Genomic DNA, 16918 nt, shown 5'->3' with positions numbered 1-16918 from the left:
ATAAAGGCAGGGAGACCAGTTAGGAACTGTTGTATGATTCATGTGAGAGACACAGAGCAAGGTAAGATGAAAATACCTCCCTGGGGGCTCTATACAGAGGCTCATCAGGGGATGTGTACTGTACCTGCAAGCAGCCTTTGGACAGGAGGGTGCTGGGAATGTTTTAGGACAGGTACCAGAGTTTGGTCTAATCCCTAGGAAAATCTTTGCTGTAGGTAAGGTAACCCTGACAGATGACCAACTACAGAAAGCCATGCCTCCACACCATGTCCAAGTCCTAACTGTCTCTAGAAGATCTTTTTTTTGTCCAACCACCCTGCCTTTCCTGGATGACAGGCCCATGTGTGTCACTAACAGGCATATCCCCAGACCATGATGGCTTGGGGAAAGACCTGGCCTCTCCTCCATCAAAAGACACAGCAGCAATGAGGTTGCTGCCAAGACTCGCAGTGAATCAGAATTTTCATAGGATAAGAGAGATGATGTTGTGCCCATATACATGCATGAGGGGTGGCCTATCATAAAGCCACCTCTGCCCCTGGGGCCCACAGTTACCCCAGGCTCTTAATACCACAGATCTAGAAAAGGCAGCATCCTAGGCAGGGATACATCCTAGTGCTTTTCTGTGCCTACTCAGATTCAGAGAGAAAGGAACTTGGCCGAGTGGGTTGTGAGAAGGTGGTGATAGATCAGGGGTTGAGGCAGCTCTGGCTTGGGCATTCCTGCAGGCCCACATGTGGATCTTGGGAGAATAGACCAGCAAGAAGGTGATGCCTAGAGAATTACTGGGAAGAGCCAGGGATTATACAAATGCTGAACCTGTGGAGGGCTAAAATCCACTCATTCATGAGTTCATAGCAGTTGGGTTCTGGTATTTAACCGTAATAATATGGTCATCCTGGACTTAGACACAAACTTCAACAGAACTTGGATTTGAGACATAGCTCTTCATCCAATGAGTGTAAGAACTGGATCCTTCAGTATCAGGAACCAGGCTAAGGAGACAGCTCTCTGTCAGCCAAAGTAATCACTCACAAGAGTAGAATGAACATCACATCCTTGACTCCTGCTGCATAGGACATAGGCCAAAGGCACAGAGCTCACAGAACCAACAACTCAGCAGGGATTCTGGATGAGGCACACACTGAGGAGAGTTTTGACCCAGCTCCACAGAAGCTAGAGTGGGATGCCTGCTTCTTATCAAAGAGGCACTGAGACCATTCTTCCTTTCTGCAGAATACATAAGAGGGTGGCATTAATACTTCCAGAATGTTTAAGATAAAAGTTGGAGAAAGGGCTGGGGATGTGGCTCAAGCGGTAGCGCGCTCGCCTGGCATGCGTGCGGCCCGGGTTCGATCCTCAGCACCACATACAAACAAAGATGTTGTGTCCGCCGAAAACTAAAAAATAAATATTAAAATTCTCTTTCTCTCTTAAAAAAAAAGTTGGAGAAAAATACTTTTCAGATAAAGGCTTATCTTTCAGAAATTTATTTGCCATCTGTATTAAGACTACAAAAACAAGGGCTGGGGATATAGTTCAATTGGGAGTGCTTGCCTTGCATGCACAAGGCTCTGGGTTCGATCCCCACTATCACAAAAAAAAAAAAAAAAAAAAAAAAACAACTACAAAAACATATAAACTGTTTCTGAACCCATAATCCTACATCTGAAAATCTAGCCTAGGAGATAATCCTAAATGTGGAAGAAGCCAACACGGAGTAAACATCAGACTCACAGATGTCCAGTATGGTATTACTTACAGTCTTCTGATAGAAGAAAGGCTAAGTTCATTCTAAGAACTCTGTGATCAGCTACTATAAAGGCATGGAACACAATGAATATGAATACCATGAAATAACATGGGAAGATGTGATGATATGGAATTTTTTTAAAAAGCAAGACAAATATTTATATACATATGGAATGAGCTCAACTCTGGTTTAATTAAAAGAAGGCAATGTCTCTCAGACTTCTTCTGTACAATGAGCAGGCTTCCAGCAATCTCAGTGTTTCCAAATGAGCCCAAGCCCTTTCCAAGCCCTTCCCTTGCCTGGGAGACCACAGGGCGAGAGGCAGCACACTCACAGAATTATTCACATATTCTAACCAGCAGGGCCTTGGTGCTGAGTTTGATTTGAGGACATTACCAGGGTGGTAGCAGCGGTGGTGGCGGCAGCGATGGCAGCGGCAGTTAGGGTGGCAGCAGTAGTTAAGTCGGCCTTCCTCTCTCTTTCTTTATAGGAGACGGAGAATACAGAAGAGAAGGTAGGTGGAGAGTAAGAAGCAGACCACAGAGAGGGAGTCCTCCTTCAGCTTGCTTTGCTATAAGCAGGATTAACAAGTAAATGCAAAAGGCCCCCGCTAGAAGGGAAAAAAAGAGAAGGATGGATGCAAGGGAGAGAGGTAAAAGGGAGAGAGAGGCATGTGTCAAGGCTATAAAAGAAAAGGATCCCATTCTGACCACCCCTGTTTGAGGGTAGAGGCAGCATCCTAGTTGTTTCCTTGTCACAGAGTCAAGGGGAGTGGAGAGAAAATGGCATTTCCCAGAACAATGTCCAGGGAGGCAATTCACCAGCAATGTGAGTATCAGTAAGTGCTTCAACACATTCCCCAGGAGAATGAAGAGACATAGCCAGTGAAGGGAGAACAGAGCAAAGGGACAGCACTCAAATAGTAGAGGTACAGACACTATCAGCTCTCCCATGCCACTTCCACCTAGAGAGGCCCAAGAGCCCAAATGAAGTGGAGGCTGCAGGTAAGAGCCCCATCCGTACATGTATCCATTTGGGCACAAACAGCTCAAGGAGGAAATGGAAGGCAGGGGTGAGGGCTGGCACACAGAGATAGATGATCAAGACAGAAACCAATACAGTCGGGGTCACAGTTCAGGCAGCGTCCTCAGAACTAGGGTGGACCCATGGGTCTGCTTCATCCTCACTTGATCTTGAGCATGTGTAGGAACAGCTGTCTGGACAGATACTCTCATGCACTGAGGATACAAAGGGCTTCTCCAGATCCACACATGAGCAGCCTTGTAATAGTTCCTACCACCCTAAAACAGGGCACAGATGAAAAGGAGAGTGAAATAATTTCAAAGCCAAAGATTCCTCAGGGCAGCAAGCTGGGTACTCCCTATACATTCTCATAGCCCTTTAGGCCAGGGTCTATCCGGCAGTATAATAAGTAGGTAAGGCTCTCAGGGGCTCTGTGTCTGTTACTGCCTCACTCAACCTGACTCTTGTGACCTAGTAAAACTGCATTGGCATGTATATGTGGGGTGTTCTGGTAGTAAACAGGTAAGGTGAGGCATTCCTTAGGCCTCAGGTAACCTTTGTCCAAATCCTGTCTCCACATTTCACAATCTTCCTTAAGCAGGAACAATGAGACTCATTTGGCTCACTGAAGGGCTATGGTGGTCAAAATTTAAAGGACCATAAAGGAGTTTATGACCATGAACAACCATAGGTCTAAATGAGGTTGTCTATAGTTATCCTAAAAGGGTGGTCACCCTGAGGACTGTGTCACAGGCAGCGTGTACCCTAGTCAACACTGAGCAGGAAGCTTAAGGGAGAGGCCCCAGGGAGGGCCTGTGCAGGTTCCCAAGGGTCACTATCTGGCCAGGACAGGAGAGGAGGCTTCATCTCTAAGAGGTACAGACCCAGCCAGAGGACCCAGACAAAGGGGTCCTGAGAGTGGGTAGAAATAAATGGGCAGGAGTCACAGAGAGAAGGTCCATGTTCCAAGCTCTGAATCAAATCTATAGTGGACTCTATAAGAGCTGCATGGTCAGGGAGGCGGGAAGGAGACAGGCCTAAGGGACTGGGAGACCAGGGACTGGCATGAGTACAAACACAGATAATCACTCCTTTTTAGAAACTTCCAAGTAGCCTGGGAACAATAGGGAGGGAGAAGACAGTTCTAGTCTTTAGAGCTAATGAGGTGTATGTATGTGTGTGTGTGGGCGGGAATGTTTAGAAAGACGCCCCTGGGGGAGGAAAGCAGGCAGAGAGGACAACATAAGAAAAGGCAAAAACAGGAGAACAGAAGTCAGGATGAGGATAGAGTCCAGTGTGGCTGTGGCACACAGTGTGTGAAGCGGGATGAGGAGGAAGGGGCTGGAGGTAGATCAGCATCAGACAGCAGATGGTCTCAGATGCCAAGCTCAGGGCTTTAGACCATTTCAACCCTTGCCTGTGGTCAGTGGGGTCATGCATAAGGTTTTAAGAGAGGGAATAATGTGGTCAAAACTAGAAAGACTTGGGGCAGCTGAGTGAGGAGACCAGAGGCACCAGAAAGTATATAATGGAACCAGAGATAGCACTCCTGGTTAGTGATTCAGGGGCAAAGGGCTGTCACAGTTATGGCGCACGTACATGGCCAGCTATGCCTGCATTTCTCACCCATTTTGTTATTTTTATAAGGGGCAATCCCATAAGCATGTTGTATTTTATTTTTCAGGACTAGTACAGACAGGTGGCAACCTGCCTTTCATTCACCTTGGGTGGTTTTATAGCTTCCTTTCCTGGCTGAAGTATGAGGAAGCACAATGTACATTCCAGTTCACACTCTGACATCCATCTCTACATCAAGGTCCTGGTGCCGGACTTAAGGTAGGAGTTCATGACTCAGCGCAGCACTCTTGGCTCCAAGAGAGGTATGTTCTGGGACCCCGTGTTAGTCAGGTTTTTGTCGCTGGGAAAAAATACCTCAGAAAAACAACTTAATAAGAGGATTTCTTTTGGCTCGCAGTTTAAGAGGTTTCAGTTCATGGTTAGCTGGTTCCATTGCTTTTGGGTCTGGAGTGAAGCAGAACATCATGGCTGAAGGGCTCTGTGGAAGGAAGCTTCTCAGCTCATGGTAGCCAAGAAGCAAAGAGAGAGAGAGGGACTGGAGACAAGATATACCTTTCCAGGACATGCCCTCGCTGACCTACTTCCTTTAACTGAGCTCCACTTCCTACAGTTTTCACCACCTCCCCAATAATACCATCAAATTTTTAATCCATCAGTATATTAATCCATGGAAGAAGTTAGTGCCCTGTGATCAAAATCACTTCCCCAAAGCTTTTAACACCTAAGACTCTGGGGGACATTCCAGATCCAAACTGTAAGAGACCCTAATGGTATTCCCACACACTGGTGGCTAAGGCAGGAGGAGGAGCGGAGACCCTGAGGACAAAGAATCATGCTTGCTCTTCTCCATCTCAACTGGTAACATCCTTCCTGCTCATCCCTCCAACACCGTTATTTTGAGATGTAAGTTGTTATGGTGGTTAGAGGGGCCAACAGCAAACAAGGGTGTTAATAGCTTCCTATGGACAGGAGTACAAGCCACAAAACTTGTGAAAGTTCACCCTGTCTGTGGCCTTGAGATACAATCCTCCTCTGAAGGAGCTTACATAGTTGGTCCCTGAGTCCTCTGAGATTCTGACACCTGACCCACACCATTACCCATTACCCACTGCCCTCTGATCCCATGGAACCCACAAAAAATGGAAGCAAGGTCCTGATGCTGGCACTATCAAATGAAGCAGGGAACAGGGTGAGCAGTTAAGAATGTATCACCATACTACTAGGTAGAGACAACAGGAAGGAAGAATGGAGGGTGGAGAGGAAAGACGCAAATCATAGCAGTAAGACGCAAATCATAGCAGTAACAGCTAATATTTACTGAGAGTTTATCATGTGCCAGGTGCTTCACATGTGCCTACCAAGGAGGAAACTCAGGTCTGAAGAGCTTACATAGCTACCTAAGGTCGTTGACTGTGAAGTGGCAGAGCCAGAGCTGAACCCTGGTGGTCTGAGCATGGAGCTCACTCCCAGGCCTGGACACGGGCTTTGAGAAACACCCAGAGGGAAGAGACTAAATGACCACAAGGAGAGTTATTGTGATACAGTGAGAGGACACCGAACTTGGTTGGAATCAAAGGCTGGGTGGGGTTTGAGCCATGTAGCCCTACTGTTATTTATGTAACTTTCTACTGGTCACTCGCTATATCTTGAGTCCTGGTTTCCTCACCTGTGACGCAGAGTAGAAATTTTCAGTCTGGCTTCTGGGGTCTGGGCAAGTTCTAGCAAACACTGAAGGAGAAACTAAGGAGGCAGAGATAAAGCAGCACTCCCACTTCAAGTAGAACAGCACTATTGTGACCTGCTGTAAATGGGGGATTGTGTAATTCCTCAATGGGGCAGAAAAAAGTTCAGTACTGAAAAAATCTGTTTGAGAACCCCTAGACTAGATATCTCAGAGGCCACTTCCATTTTAAGTGATTTTGTTTCTAATCTCAAGTAGGGTGTTGACACTGAAGAGTTAAAATGACACCAGATGTCTAGAATGGGGATAAGTAAAAGGCTCTAATGAAGCCAAAGAGCCCGTCCGGTTTATTTGCTCAACAAATAATCGGCAAGAGTCAAAGCCTGGCACTACAAATCTCTTTTATCCTCTTCTAGAATATGAGCATAAAGCAGAGAACACAGGAAATTTTTAATTTGTACATAAGGTGTGGTCTAAATGGGGCACTTTTCTTTTTCAAGGTTTGGGTTCCTATCACCATTTTATTATGTATTAGATAATTTTCCTTCCTGGAAAGGAGGGCAGACTTCAAGCTGCTTCTTGGCTTGGTTATATGGACTCTGATCACATTTTCCCAAAAGGATAATCAGGGTGGAGTTGGAATGGAAGATATAAGATCAGCTGCGGGAGAGGGGAAAGAGGGCAGGATTCTCTTGGTGGAAAGTCAACCCTTGGAAGAAAAGGAAAATATGAAAAGTGAAAAAACATGTATAAGGATAGAAAGGGGGAGTTGATACTAATAAGACAGGAAAAAGGGGATGAATATATTTGAAAGACTAAATATGGGGGGCAGGGCACTGGGGGAGGGGATCAAACCCAGGGCCCACACATGCTAGGCAAGTGCTCTAGCACTGAGCTACATCTCCAGCTTCAAAAAATAAAATACTTTTTTATGGTAAGTTGTTAAGTGGGAAGAGGAATGGGGAATTCCTGGTATTCAAGGAAAGTAAAGAGGTAGTAGGGAAGAGGTGTTAATTTAGGCCTGCTATCCCCCCAAGTGTGATTCACAAAGCATTTGTCACTTGAGATGATTCTTCAAAAACAGTTCTCTGATTAGACAAGCTTGGGAAATTCTTCTGGGGATAACAGTATGCCAGTGCACACTGAAGAATCTGCAAGAATGAGATCTGAGTTCCTCAAATGTATATAGGAACCCTGGACTGGGTATCTCAGAGGCTACATTGATTTTAAGAATTATTTCTCTCTAATCTTAAAGGGCAGGGGCATCTTAACCAGTGTCCAGTATTAGCTAACACAGTGGTTCTGCTGGTCCATGCTAGGTTGATTAGTTATGCCAACTTGGATTTGGATAGGCAGTGGCATGTAGCTAGTGTAAAACATTCAGAAAACTATTATTTCAAGCCTGCTGTATATTTACATAAATTTTGTTACAGGTACTTAAGCTAATGGCTTACTTTTACTGATCCAATATTTGTTCTGACTTCAGTTAAACAGGGCATGCTCACATTTACCTAAAATTCAACATAGCTATACATTAGCATGTTCTCCTCTTGTCTTCCTTGACCACGGGCAGCTGAATTTAAAAATTCAGCAGCATCATTAACTCACTTTTATTACCTTCTTTATCAAATATGTGTTTTAATCTAACTCTACACTACCCAGAGCACAACGGTCTATCATCTGCTCAAAGCAGATGTGTGGGAGGCCATCAGACGCCTTGCTGAATAAGATCTGACCAAACTGTGTCTACAGTGTATCACTCAGCTACTGGTATAACAACTATCAGAGAGAGAAAAAAAAGATGCAGTTGGCATATCCTTGCTGGTGCTTGGTAATGATGACTTCTTCTAGGTGCTCATTGCCATTGTTTTAATAATGAACAGGATCCTGAATCTTGCTATGATCAATGTGTTAAATGGCATTCCAAGCCTGTTATATTATCTATATAAATTGTGTTGTAGGTACTTAAACTGATGGCTAAATTTTACTGTATGTTTTACATTGTATTTAATATTTGAGATTAATGTGGGAGAATAATTAATTAATTTTATTTGTTCTTTTTGGTTACACAGGACAGTAGAATTTATTTTGACATATTTATACAAACATGGAGTAAGTCTTATTCTAATTGGGATCCCAGTCTTGTGGATGTAGGAGGGGAGAGGGGGCGGGGGGTGGAGAGAAGAGAAGTTAAGTGGATTAGACAAAAAAGAACGAAGGGAAGGGAGATAGGAAAGACAGTGGAATGAATCTAACATGACTCTCCACATCATGTACTCCACCAGACAAATGCTTCTTGACAGGACTTTCTGAAACAAACACTTGCTGGATTGAAGTGACCTGCATTTTGCAGAATATTTATCTGTTTACTCTTACATTCTCTAGAATTCTTCCAAGATGAATCACAACTTTGTGGCTGTCTTGTTTACAGGTATTCATAGGACCCTGATCTATACCTTACTTAGTCAGCAGCCTCAAGGGCTTTGCCACCCCTGCTCTTCTATCTTCAATTTCCTTGTAATAGGACTTGTTCTGCCCTTCTCTGGCTGATGGGCTCAGCTCTACCATCTGGCCCTAGAGACTCTGGAGATTTCCCATTCCACTGATTATTTCCATCTCCAGGAATGTAAAGGTTCCTTTCTTCCTTGAGGTCCCCATTCACGGGCTACAGCTGAAATGCTCATCTCTCCCCCAGCCTTTAGAACCTAATTTACATCCCAGTTCTTCCAGGTCACCGCTGTTTCCTTCCTCTGAGCTTTAAAGCATTTGGCAGTTACCACCCAATCACATGCTATTTGGGATTGATAACAAATTATTGCCTGGAAAGGTCCCACTTGCCAAAAGTGGGTTGGAAACTTCAGGACAGGTAAGACCGAGAATTTAGACTTCTTGAGACTCTCTCTGTAATAACTGATGCAGCTCCATGCCACAGCAATCCTCAGAAGTGCTGAATGGACAGACTGTTGTTTCAAGCTTCTCTTATGGTCCAAGGGAAGGCACACAAAGTTCCTCTATTTTAATGGAAGCAGTAAACTGCCAACAATCTTACTACTTCAAGATGACCCAGAGTGCATCTTGAAATGAAAGTTGGACATGGGCATTGTAGAAATGAGCATACTCTTGTCTCTTCAAATGAATTTCAATGAAATTTGGTAAATCAGATGTGTCATTGCACCTAAGAGATTACAGCCTAAGGACATGAATTTAAATATTTGGGATAAACTGAAAATACCAAAGTTATACTCTTGGAAATATAATAATACTCCTCAAGCAGACTGGAATAAACAAAGTAATTTCAATAAAAATGCTCTTAGATCAGTCTGATTCTCCAGGTTGTGGTTATGGGGGCTGATGGTGCTGTCAGCATCAGTTTCCTAAGCAGGACTAAAGCCCAGCACACGCACAGATCAGATATACACTGAGAACTCTTTCTCAGACTCAGCCCAGTCCACAGGCCTCTCAAATGGCCTTGAGTCAGACTTTCCCAGAAATTCACCAGGGGCTGGCATGCAGGCATGTGGCCTCAGCTCAGCTCTCTGTCTCCTGTGGGTGCCCCAGAAGACATTGTCTGACTGGATAAATTCTAAAGCTGCCTAGAAGTCTGATATCTAAATGGGCAGTTTTTGTTTTTTAAAAATAACAGGGAAGTATACAGCTACCCAAAGACAGGAAATAATCAGTGATTTACTTTGGGATAATTAGGGTTTGCATTTTTGTCTCTCAATTTTGCTGGAGGGCTAACTTTCAAAAAAAACCCAAACAAATATGCAAAAAAACACCCCAGCAATTCCCCTTAGTTAACAGAGCTTATAGCAACAAGCAAGGACATTGTTTGGCATTTAGCTCATCTATACTGCTTAAATAAAGTAGTGGTGGTACCACTGGCTCTGCACGATAAAATGCAGGTGTCTAGGAAATCACTCCCCTTCTCCCGCCACTCATTATACACATATGGGCACATATACTTTCCCTCCCTCTTTACATTTTTCCAGACCTCACCTGGTTGATAACATAAATGCCATAATCCAGCTGCTGGCGCTGCAGGATTGGGTGCAAGTAATACAGCCAATACTTGAGGTGCTCCTGCCGGTTGCGGAATGGAATAATGATGGCCACCTTGTGAGGAGAGATGCAGTCCTTGGGGGTGTAACGGCCGCCCACCTTTACCTCTGGGTTCTTCTTTGCCAAAAGTTCCAGATCCACAGGAATGTTAAATTCAATCAGCATGGGGCCAACTAAAGAGATGGAAGGAAGGGGAAGTTAGTAGCTCACTCTATTCTGCAAACTACATCAGATGACCAAACCCCACCTACAGAGGAGACATCTCCTTCTGGGCAGCAGTGTGGTCATGGAAAGGGTGCCCAGCAATAGGTAACACTAGGGTGAAATATCATCTCAGGAAATCCCTAAGTGCTGAAAGCCCTATGTTCTAGCAACAACCCATGCCCACTCCAGAGCTGGGCAAACCTTAGGTTACCCTATGGCGCACTTCAGACTCCACTGGAAAATGGAAATAATTTTGCTCAGACTTCCTGACAGGCCATTGTAAGCATGAGTAATCATAGATGAGAAAGCACTTTCTCTGCTGGATGCAGTGGCACCTGCCTATAATCCCAGCTACTCAGGAGGCTAAGGCAGGAAAATAACTAGTTCATGTACAACCTGGGAAATTAGACCCTGTCTCAAAATAAAAAGTAAAAAGGACTTGGGATATAATTCTGTAGTAGAGCATCCCTGGGCTCAATCCCCAGTACCAAAAAAGAAACTCCTTTCTCAAAAATCTTATATTTGAGACCTAACTCTGTCACTAGCGGGAAGTCTTATACAAAGGACTGATGTGGCTCTCTAAACTTGTTTTGAGGAGAGGGGTGTGTGTGTAGGTCACTGTGAAGGACCCCAGCTGCGGATCAGAAGGTAGTGGGGAGTAAAGGGACATGATATAGAGGTTAACCAAACTTCATAGGGAGAGGCAATTAGACCACAAAAGAGACTGAGGGGAAAGAAAAGAAACCCCTGGAAAGAACAAAAGCTTAGAAGCAGTAGTGGGAACTGTCACCAAGAGGATGAAGAAAGTTAGAAAAATCAGAGATGCCTCCAAAATTTCTGGCCTGGAAGAACATGGATCCAGATCAGATCACTAAGAGATCTCTCGGCTCAGAAGAAACAATGATGAGCTGTGGTCGGTAGATACTGAGGTAGTGAATATAGAGGCAAAGTAAAAAGTTGAGGTCCAGATACAGGGCATTTGGCACACACGGTGTAGTCCAGGAACACACAGGAATCAGGGATAGAGCCAAGATGTAGACCCAGGCTCACAGTACTCACTGTACATCAGCCTTCCTCTCAAATGGGTTCCAGGAAATAGGCTCAGTGGGAAGACATGTCCCTGGTCAAATCAGGTTGGGAACCCTGCTTCTGGAAAAGCATGACACACACCAAGGGCTCTGAGGAACTGTGCAGTCAAGAAATTCCTTTCACTTTATTAACCCATCATTTCCCAAACTTAGTCACAGGACCGTTTTGTCAGGAAATACATTTTGGGCACTGTTAACTGCAGTGTAACTGGCCTCACCTTTGAAGCACTAAACAAAGCCAGGAAGCTACAGAACTACAGAACGGGGTGGGAATGCTAACCACAAAACTAACATCAAAGTTCACCTGAAAAGTACTGGTGAGAACCAACCACCCACAGCCAGGCCCGGTGTCCTCAGTCTGCCCTGTTTCAATAACCTATGGCTGCTGCCCATGCAGCCCTTGTGCCCTGGGAAGCACTCATCCTCCTGACAGAAGGAAGCTGCGAGCCATCTCCTCTTGCCCAACAGCAGGTATAACTCACAAGCAGCCGCCCCCTCCTTTCCTTAGAACACTCCTCACATCTTCCCTCCCTCATCACTGACCCAGTTCCATCATCACAGAACCTGTTGCTATTGGTTCATTTTCTTTGAGACACAGCTCTGATCACTTCACCTTCCCGGTAAAAACCTCCAATGGCTCAGAAGCTGTATGGCTTTGTACAAGAAAATGTCAAACCCCTCCTTAGCTGGGCACCAAAGCCCTCAGCTCTGTCTGCCTCCATCTCCTACAAACAAGTTGATGTCCATACCTTTCCCTTTGCCAGAAATGCCCTTCTCTCTATCCTTGAATGGGTACACTTTTGCATTCAGAGACAGGTCTCAACCAGGCTTCATCTTTTACTCTCTTCATTGCCACAGAGCTGAGGCAGTAGAATCCCTGAGGTAGATCTGCTCCCCAAACTCCCAATGCCCTGCTATCTCCCTGGCCATGATCTCCCTCCTGGACACCAGGGGCCTCATAGATCAGTCTCTCTCACAAGACTGCTGCTGACTGCCAAGATGCCCTCAGGTGAGCAGTCACTATTCTCTGGATGTAAGTCAGTGGTCATCCTGGACCAGTTTTTCCCAAACCTATCATCAGAATCTCCTGAGGCAATTGGTACAAATATAAAAATATTAAGCCCCTCCCTAAAGAATCCAACTCAACAGATCTTGAGAAGGACCTAAGTGGATAATTAACAAGGAGCCCATATGATTCTTACTGGGAAAACTGGGCAATAAGAAGCTGGATGGCTCATCTTCATAAGTCTTGGGACTTTCAGGCAAGAGAATCCACATGGATTTCCACCACTTCACCCTTCCCACAAGATCTGCCAGGCCTGGGCTGCTTAACTTCTCAAACCTATGCAAAGATCTTGAGAGGACCTGTGACGCAATGAACTCATGAAAAACATGAAAAGAACATCACTGGGTTTTTCTCACTTCAGAGGAGTTGTTTTCCTCACAACATCTGCAACTCACCCAACCTTTGGTTCTGAAGATGTATTACTAAACAACCCCATTTTCCGGGAACTCAAGAAGCATCTGGACTGTTACCCTACCAACTTGTTCACAGCTTCTGAAACCAACCAAGAAGACAGGAATTCACATGTGGCCTGCCCAACCTCCCCAGAGCCAACACCTGCAGACCAGAAAGTGTCTTAGTGTTGCTCCCTGTAAGTAGTGCAGAAAGGTGGTCCTGAAGTAAAGAGCCCCAGAAATGAGGAAGAGATGCCTGGACCCTGTCCAGCTCCACCAGTGCCTTTCTGGATGATCCTTGGACAAGTACCATCCACTCTCAGAATACTGGTTTTCCCATTTGTAAACTGCAGGATTTTGACTAGATGAACTCTAAGGTCTCATGAAGCCCTGACATGCCCAGATACTTGATAAACTAGAAGAAAGGGTCCCAAACCAAGATCTTCTGAAAATCTTTGTTCTCACCTTCTCTGCCCCCAAGAATGACAGGATGAAATGAGAGGTAGAAAGAAGCCCAAGCATCACATTCCCCCATGTTCCTTCCTACCTTCCCACCCATGCTTTCTCAAGTCTTTCTTTGATGTCCATCTTTGCCACCTTCTTTTATTCTCCTTCAATATTGTCCCTTCTCACTCATCCAGATCTCTGCTTTAAGCATGTGACAGTTCCCAAATCTGTCTCCATCCCACATTTTCTCCTAACCCCACAGCCAATAGGACATGACTAGCTATGTGCCATGGACACCTTAAACTCAATTTGCCCCAAATGAACTCTTATTTAAGACCACCATCAGTGGGGCTGGGGATGTGGCTCAAGTGCTAGCACGCTTGCCTAGCATGCATGAGGTACTGGGTTCGATACTCAGCACCACATTAAAAAAATAAAATAAAAAAAAATAAAGACCACCATCAGCATCTAAGGCCTGAATGGCTGGATTCTCCTTCAGGGTTCCTTCAGCAACTGACACTGTTGTTCACCCAGCAAAGGAGCTGATACTTGACACCTGGATGGTCCAAATTTTCCAGTCCTCTTCCTCTTTCTCTAAGCTTAGACTTGCACCTATGTATACACGTTTTCTCACCTATCTCCACCCCCACACGCAGAGATGTAGAGGGCTCTCCTCTCTCTCTGCACCGTGGCTGCCATGAACTCAGCAACTTTCTTCCACCTTTCCCTTCCACCAGTGTTCTGCCTCACCTTGAGCCTAGAGCAATGGAACCAGTCAACCATGAACTGAACCTCTGAAAACAAAATTTTTCCTCCTCTTAAAAAACAAACAAAAAAACCCAAAACAGGTATACACAGCATGCTGACAATTCATGGGAGCCCATCAAATATGAAACCAGAATCTTTATTCTGAAATGTTTTTCTTTTTTTTTAAACATTTATTTTTTTAGTTGTAGGTGGACACAATACCTTTATTTTTATGTGGTGCTGAGGATCGAACCCAGTGTCTCATGCATGCTAGGCAAGAGCTCCTCCTCTGAGCCACACCACAACCCCAGCCCCTGAAATGTTTGTTTTAACACAAACTCTTCCTGTGATGTGTTAAGACCACTTTTGATTTGTTTCAATCAATATTTTCAGTGTACCAATTGAGTACCTAGTGTATCAGCCCAAGAGGAGTGGATTGAGGGAGGGATAATGGACAAAGATAATTTCTGCCTTCTAGGGGCTCCCTGCTGAGCATGTCACAAAACCTATATGAAAATTACCCCACAGCTGGCTGAGGAACTTTCTCCTCCAATGGCTCCACCCAGAGCTTTATCACTGAATAGTCTCTCCCGCTCCCCTCTGCATCCCTCTCACAACCCCCATCAAGTCTCGAACAAACTGAGAGCACCTGGCCCCCAATCCTGCCTTCCTTGCCCAATCTGGTAATTCTTTCTCCACTCCTCTCTCTGAAATCTCTACAGCTCTGGGAATTCTGCAGCGGGTCTGGGAAAGCTTTCTAGGGGAGGTGATGTTTTAAGCTGAAGCCAGGCAATTATTGGATTCGGTGATATCAAAGTCTTGGACACCTCAAGACACCTCTGCAGCTCACACTGCTAAGACTGAAGAGCTCACAAATGCACCATACCTGAAGTTGAAGGTCTTCTTGGGTCCAGTGCCAGACAGGAGGCCTCCCTGAGTACCCCACATACTTCCTGCCATTCTGCAGAGGTTGATCTCTGTCATGCACCTGGTTCAGTCCCAATGAGAACACCTAGAGAGCTCAGACTCCAGGAAGAGACGATCAACACAGTTCAGAATCATGCAAACCTGCTACTAGGTCTCAGAGCCACTGCCTAGGGCTGCAAGGGGAAACTACAGGAAGACGCAGAGAGCTGAGGGCTTCAAGACAGTCCTCAGGCCGGGCCAAGGTGCCCTTGCTGTGAGGCGCATGGCGTGTGCTACCACAGGCCCTCGGCCCTGCTGGGCTGGCTTGTGTGTTTTCTTGGCTCTGGGAGCTGGGAAGCAGGGTTACGTAAGCAGATGAGCAGATGTGAGCTGTCCTTGGCTTTCCCGGCTCAAGCTCTGCCACGTGGGCCTCCCGGCTGGGAGTCCAGGTCACGGCCTTGCATGTAAGTCACTCAATAACTTCAATGTGTGAGCTCAACTCAGACAAATTCCACTATTCCCTTGCCCGGCACGGCAAACCCAAACACACACATGCCCCTCTATCAAAAGCTATGCTAATCTAAGCCAAACCCAGCACAGACTCCTGCCTTGCTTTCATGCTGGCTAAGCCACTAGTTCAATCCTCTAGCCTCAGCATAACAGGCTGGAACATCCAGTTCCTGCTTTCCAACTGATGGGCCATGAGTAGTTCTTGAGACAATCCTTGGCTTGAAGCTGGGTTGTGACAATGTTTCATTAGCTGGAGAAGAAATGGTAAAAGTAAAGACCATGCAGGTTTTCATCAAGTTAACATAATCAACGTAAAATGCCCTTTCAAGACTAAATGCTTCTTACTGTTTAAATGTTAAAATTACCATGGTATATTTTGATGCTGGACTGATTTGATTGATTGATTGATTGTAGCACTGAGCACTGAACCCACTGAGCTATATCCCCAGTCCTTTTTATTTTCCTTTTGAGATAGGGTCTCAATAAGTTGCTCAGGTTGGCCTTGAACTTGTGATCCTCCTGCATCAGCCTCCTGAGTATCTGGGATAATAGGTGTGCAACACCATGCCCAACTAGATTGATTTTTAAAAAAATTTTTTTAAATTCTTCCTTGGCAGCCATGGGTCAAGCCCCTAAGTTTCTTTTGAAATTTTCCTTGGCAAGAAATTAAAACAGGGAGAAGGGATAGGAAGAAAAAAAGACAGTAGAATGAATCAGACATAACTTTCCCATGTATATACATAAATACACCACAGTGAAACTCTACATCAGCTACAACCACAAGACTGAGATCCTAATTAGAATGTTATATTCCATGTAAGAATAATATGTCAAAATATATTCTACTGTCATGTATATAGAAAAAGAACAAATAAAAATAAATAATAAAAATTAAAAATAAATTTAAAAAAATTTGAGAAACACTGGGGAATATATGGAACTATACAGTGCTGTTATGATGTTATAATTCTGAAAACTGGGATGTCTTCCTAGGCCAGGTCTCAGATCTGACAGTACATTGTGTAGTTCTTCAAACCATCTCCCCCAACAACAATGTTATTCCATAGGCTCATGTGGGTGGACCATTTCTCTCTGTACCAATTCCAAAAGGCAGGTGTGCTCAGGAAGCTGACTCTGGACACTACCACTGAAATCCTGGCTTGGGAAAGATTCACTTGTAGTAGTTGTGTGAACTCACGCTGTTCTTTGTAGATTCTCAGACTGGAAATTAGAAGTACCATCTACACATGAGGCTCATCCCAAGCCTTCTCTTCAGTTCTTTGAAGAGGCAGGCAACTGTCTAGAGGAGTCCAAGGACTTTGATATCACCGAATCCAACAGCTGCCCGGCTTCAGCTTAAAACATTACCTCCCCTAGAAAGCTTTCCCAGACCACTGGAGGTTGGCTCTAACTCTTCATTCACACACCCTTGGATATTTACAGTATCATATTCATTCAAAC

General features: G+C 44.8%; 1 protein-coding gene and 1 long non-coding RNA gene across 3 annotated transcripts in view; both read right to left on the bottom strand.

Moving 5' to 3' along the window:
* B4galt1 (beta-1,4-galactosyltransferase 1) overlaps nucleotides 1-16713 on the bottom strand; it is a 29252-nt gene extending 12539 nt beyond the window's left edge. The window contains exons 1-2 of one of the 2 annotated variants that reach the window (XM_048783513.1): nucleotides 16656-16713; nucleotides 10035-10270 (exon numbers count right to left, since the gene is read on the bottom strand). In XM_048783513.1, coding sequence (XP_048639470.1) covers nucleotides 10035-10270; nucleotides 16656-16698 — 279 coding nt within the window. In that variant the 5' untranslated portion in view covers nucleotides 16699-16713. Of the gene's footprint in view, nucleotides 1-10034; nucleotides 10271-14927; nucleotides 15277-16655 lie in introns of those variants that run through there. The other variant, XM_015492454.2, reaches the window with a different exon arrangement.
* Nucleotides 1539-4632, bottom strand: LOC125610704. Its single transcript, XR_007340705.1, has 2 exons — nucleotides 4499-4632; nucleotides 1539-3054 (listed from the first exon to the last, which is right to left on the bottom strand). It is a non-coding gene; the product is annotated as an uncharacterized LOC125610704 (long non-coding RNA).
* Nucleotides 16714-16918: the final 205 nt, after the last annotated feature.

The sequence above is a fragment of the Marmota marmota genome, unplaced genomic scaffold (genome assembly GCF_001458135.2).
Source record: "Marmota marmota marmota unplaced genomic scaffold, marMar, whole genome shotgun sequence".
NCBI classification, from domain to species: domain Eukaryota; kingdom Metazoa; phylum Chordata; class Mammalia; order Rodentia; family Sciuridae; genus Marmota; species Marmota marmota.
This window is presented reverse-complemented; position numbering and strand designations above follow the sequence as displayed.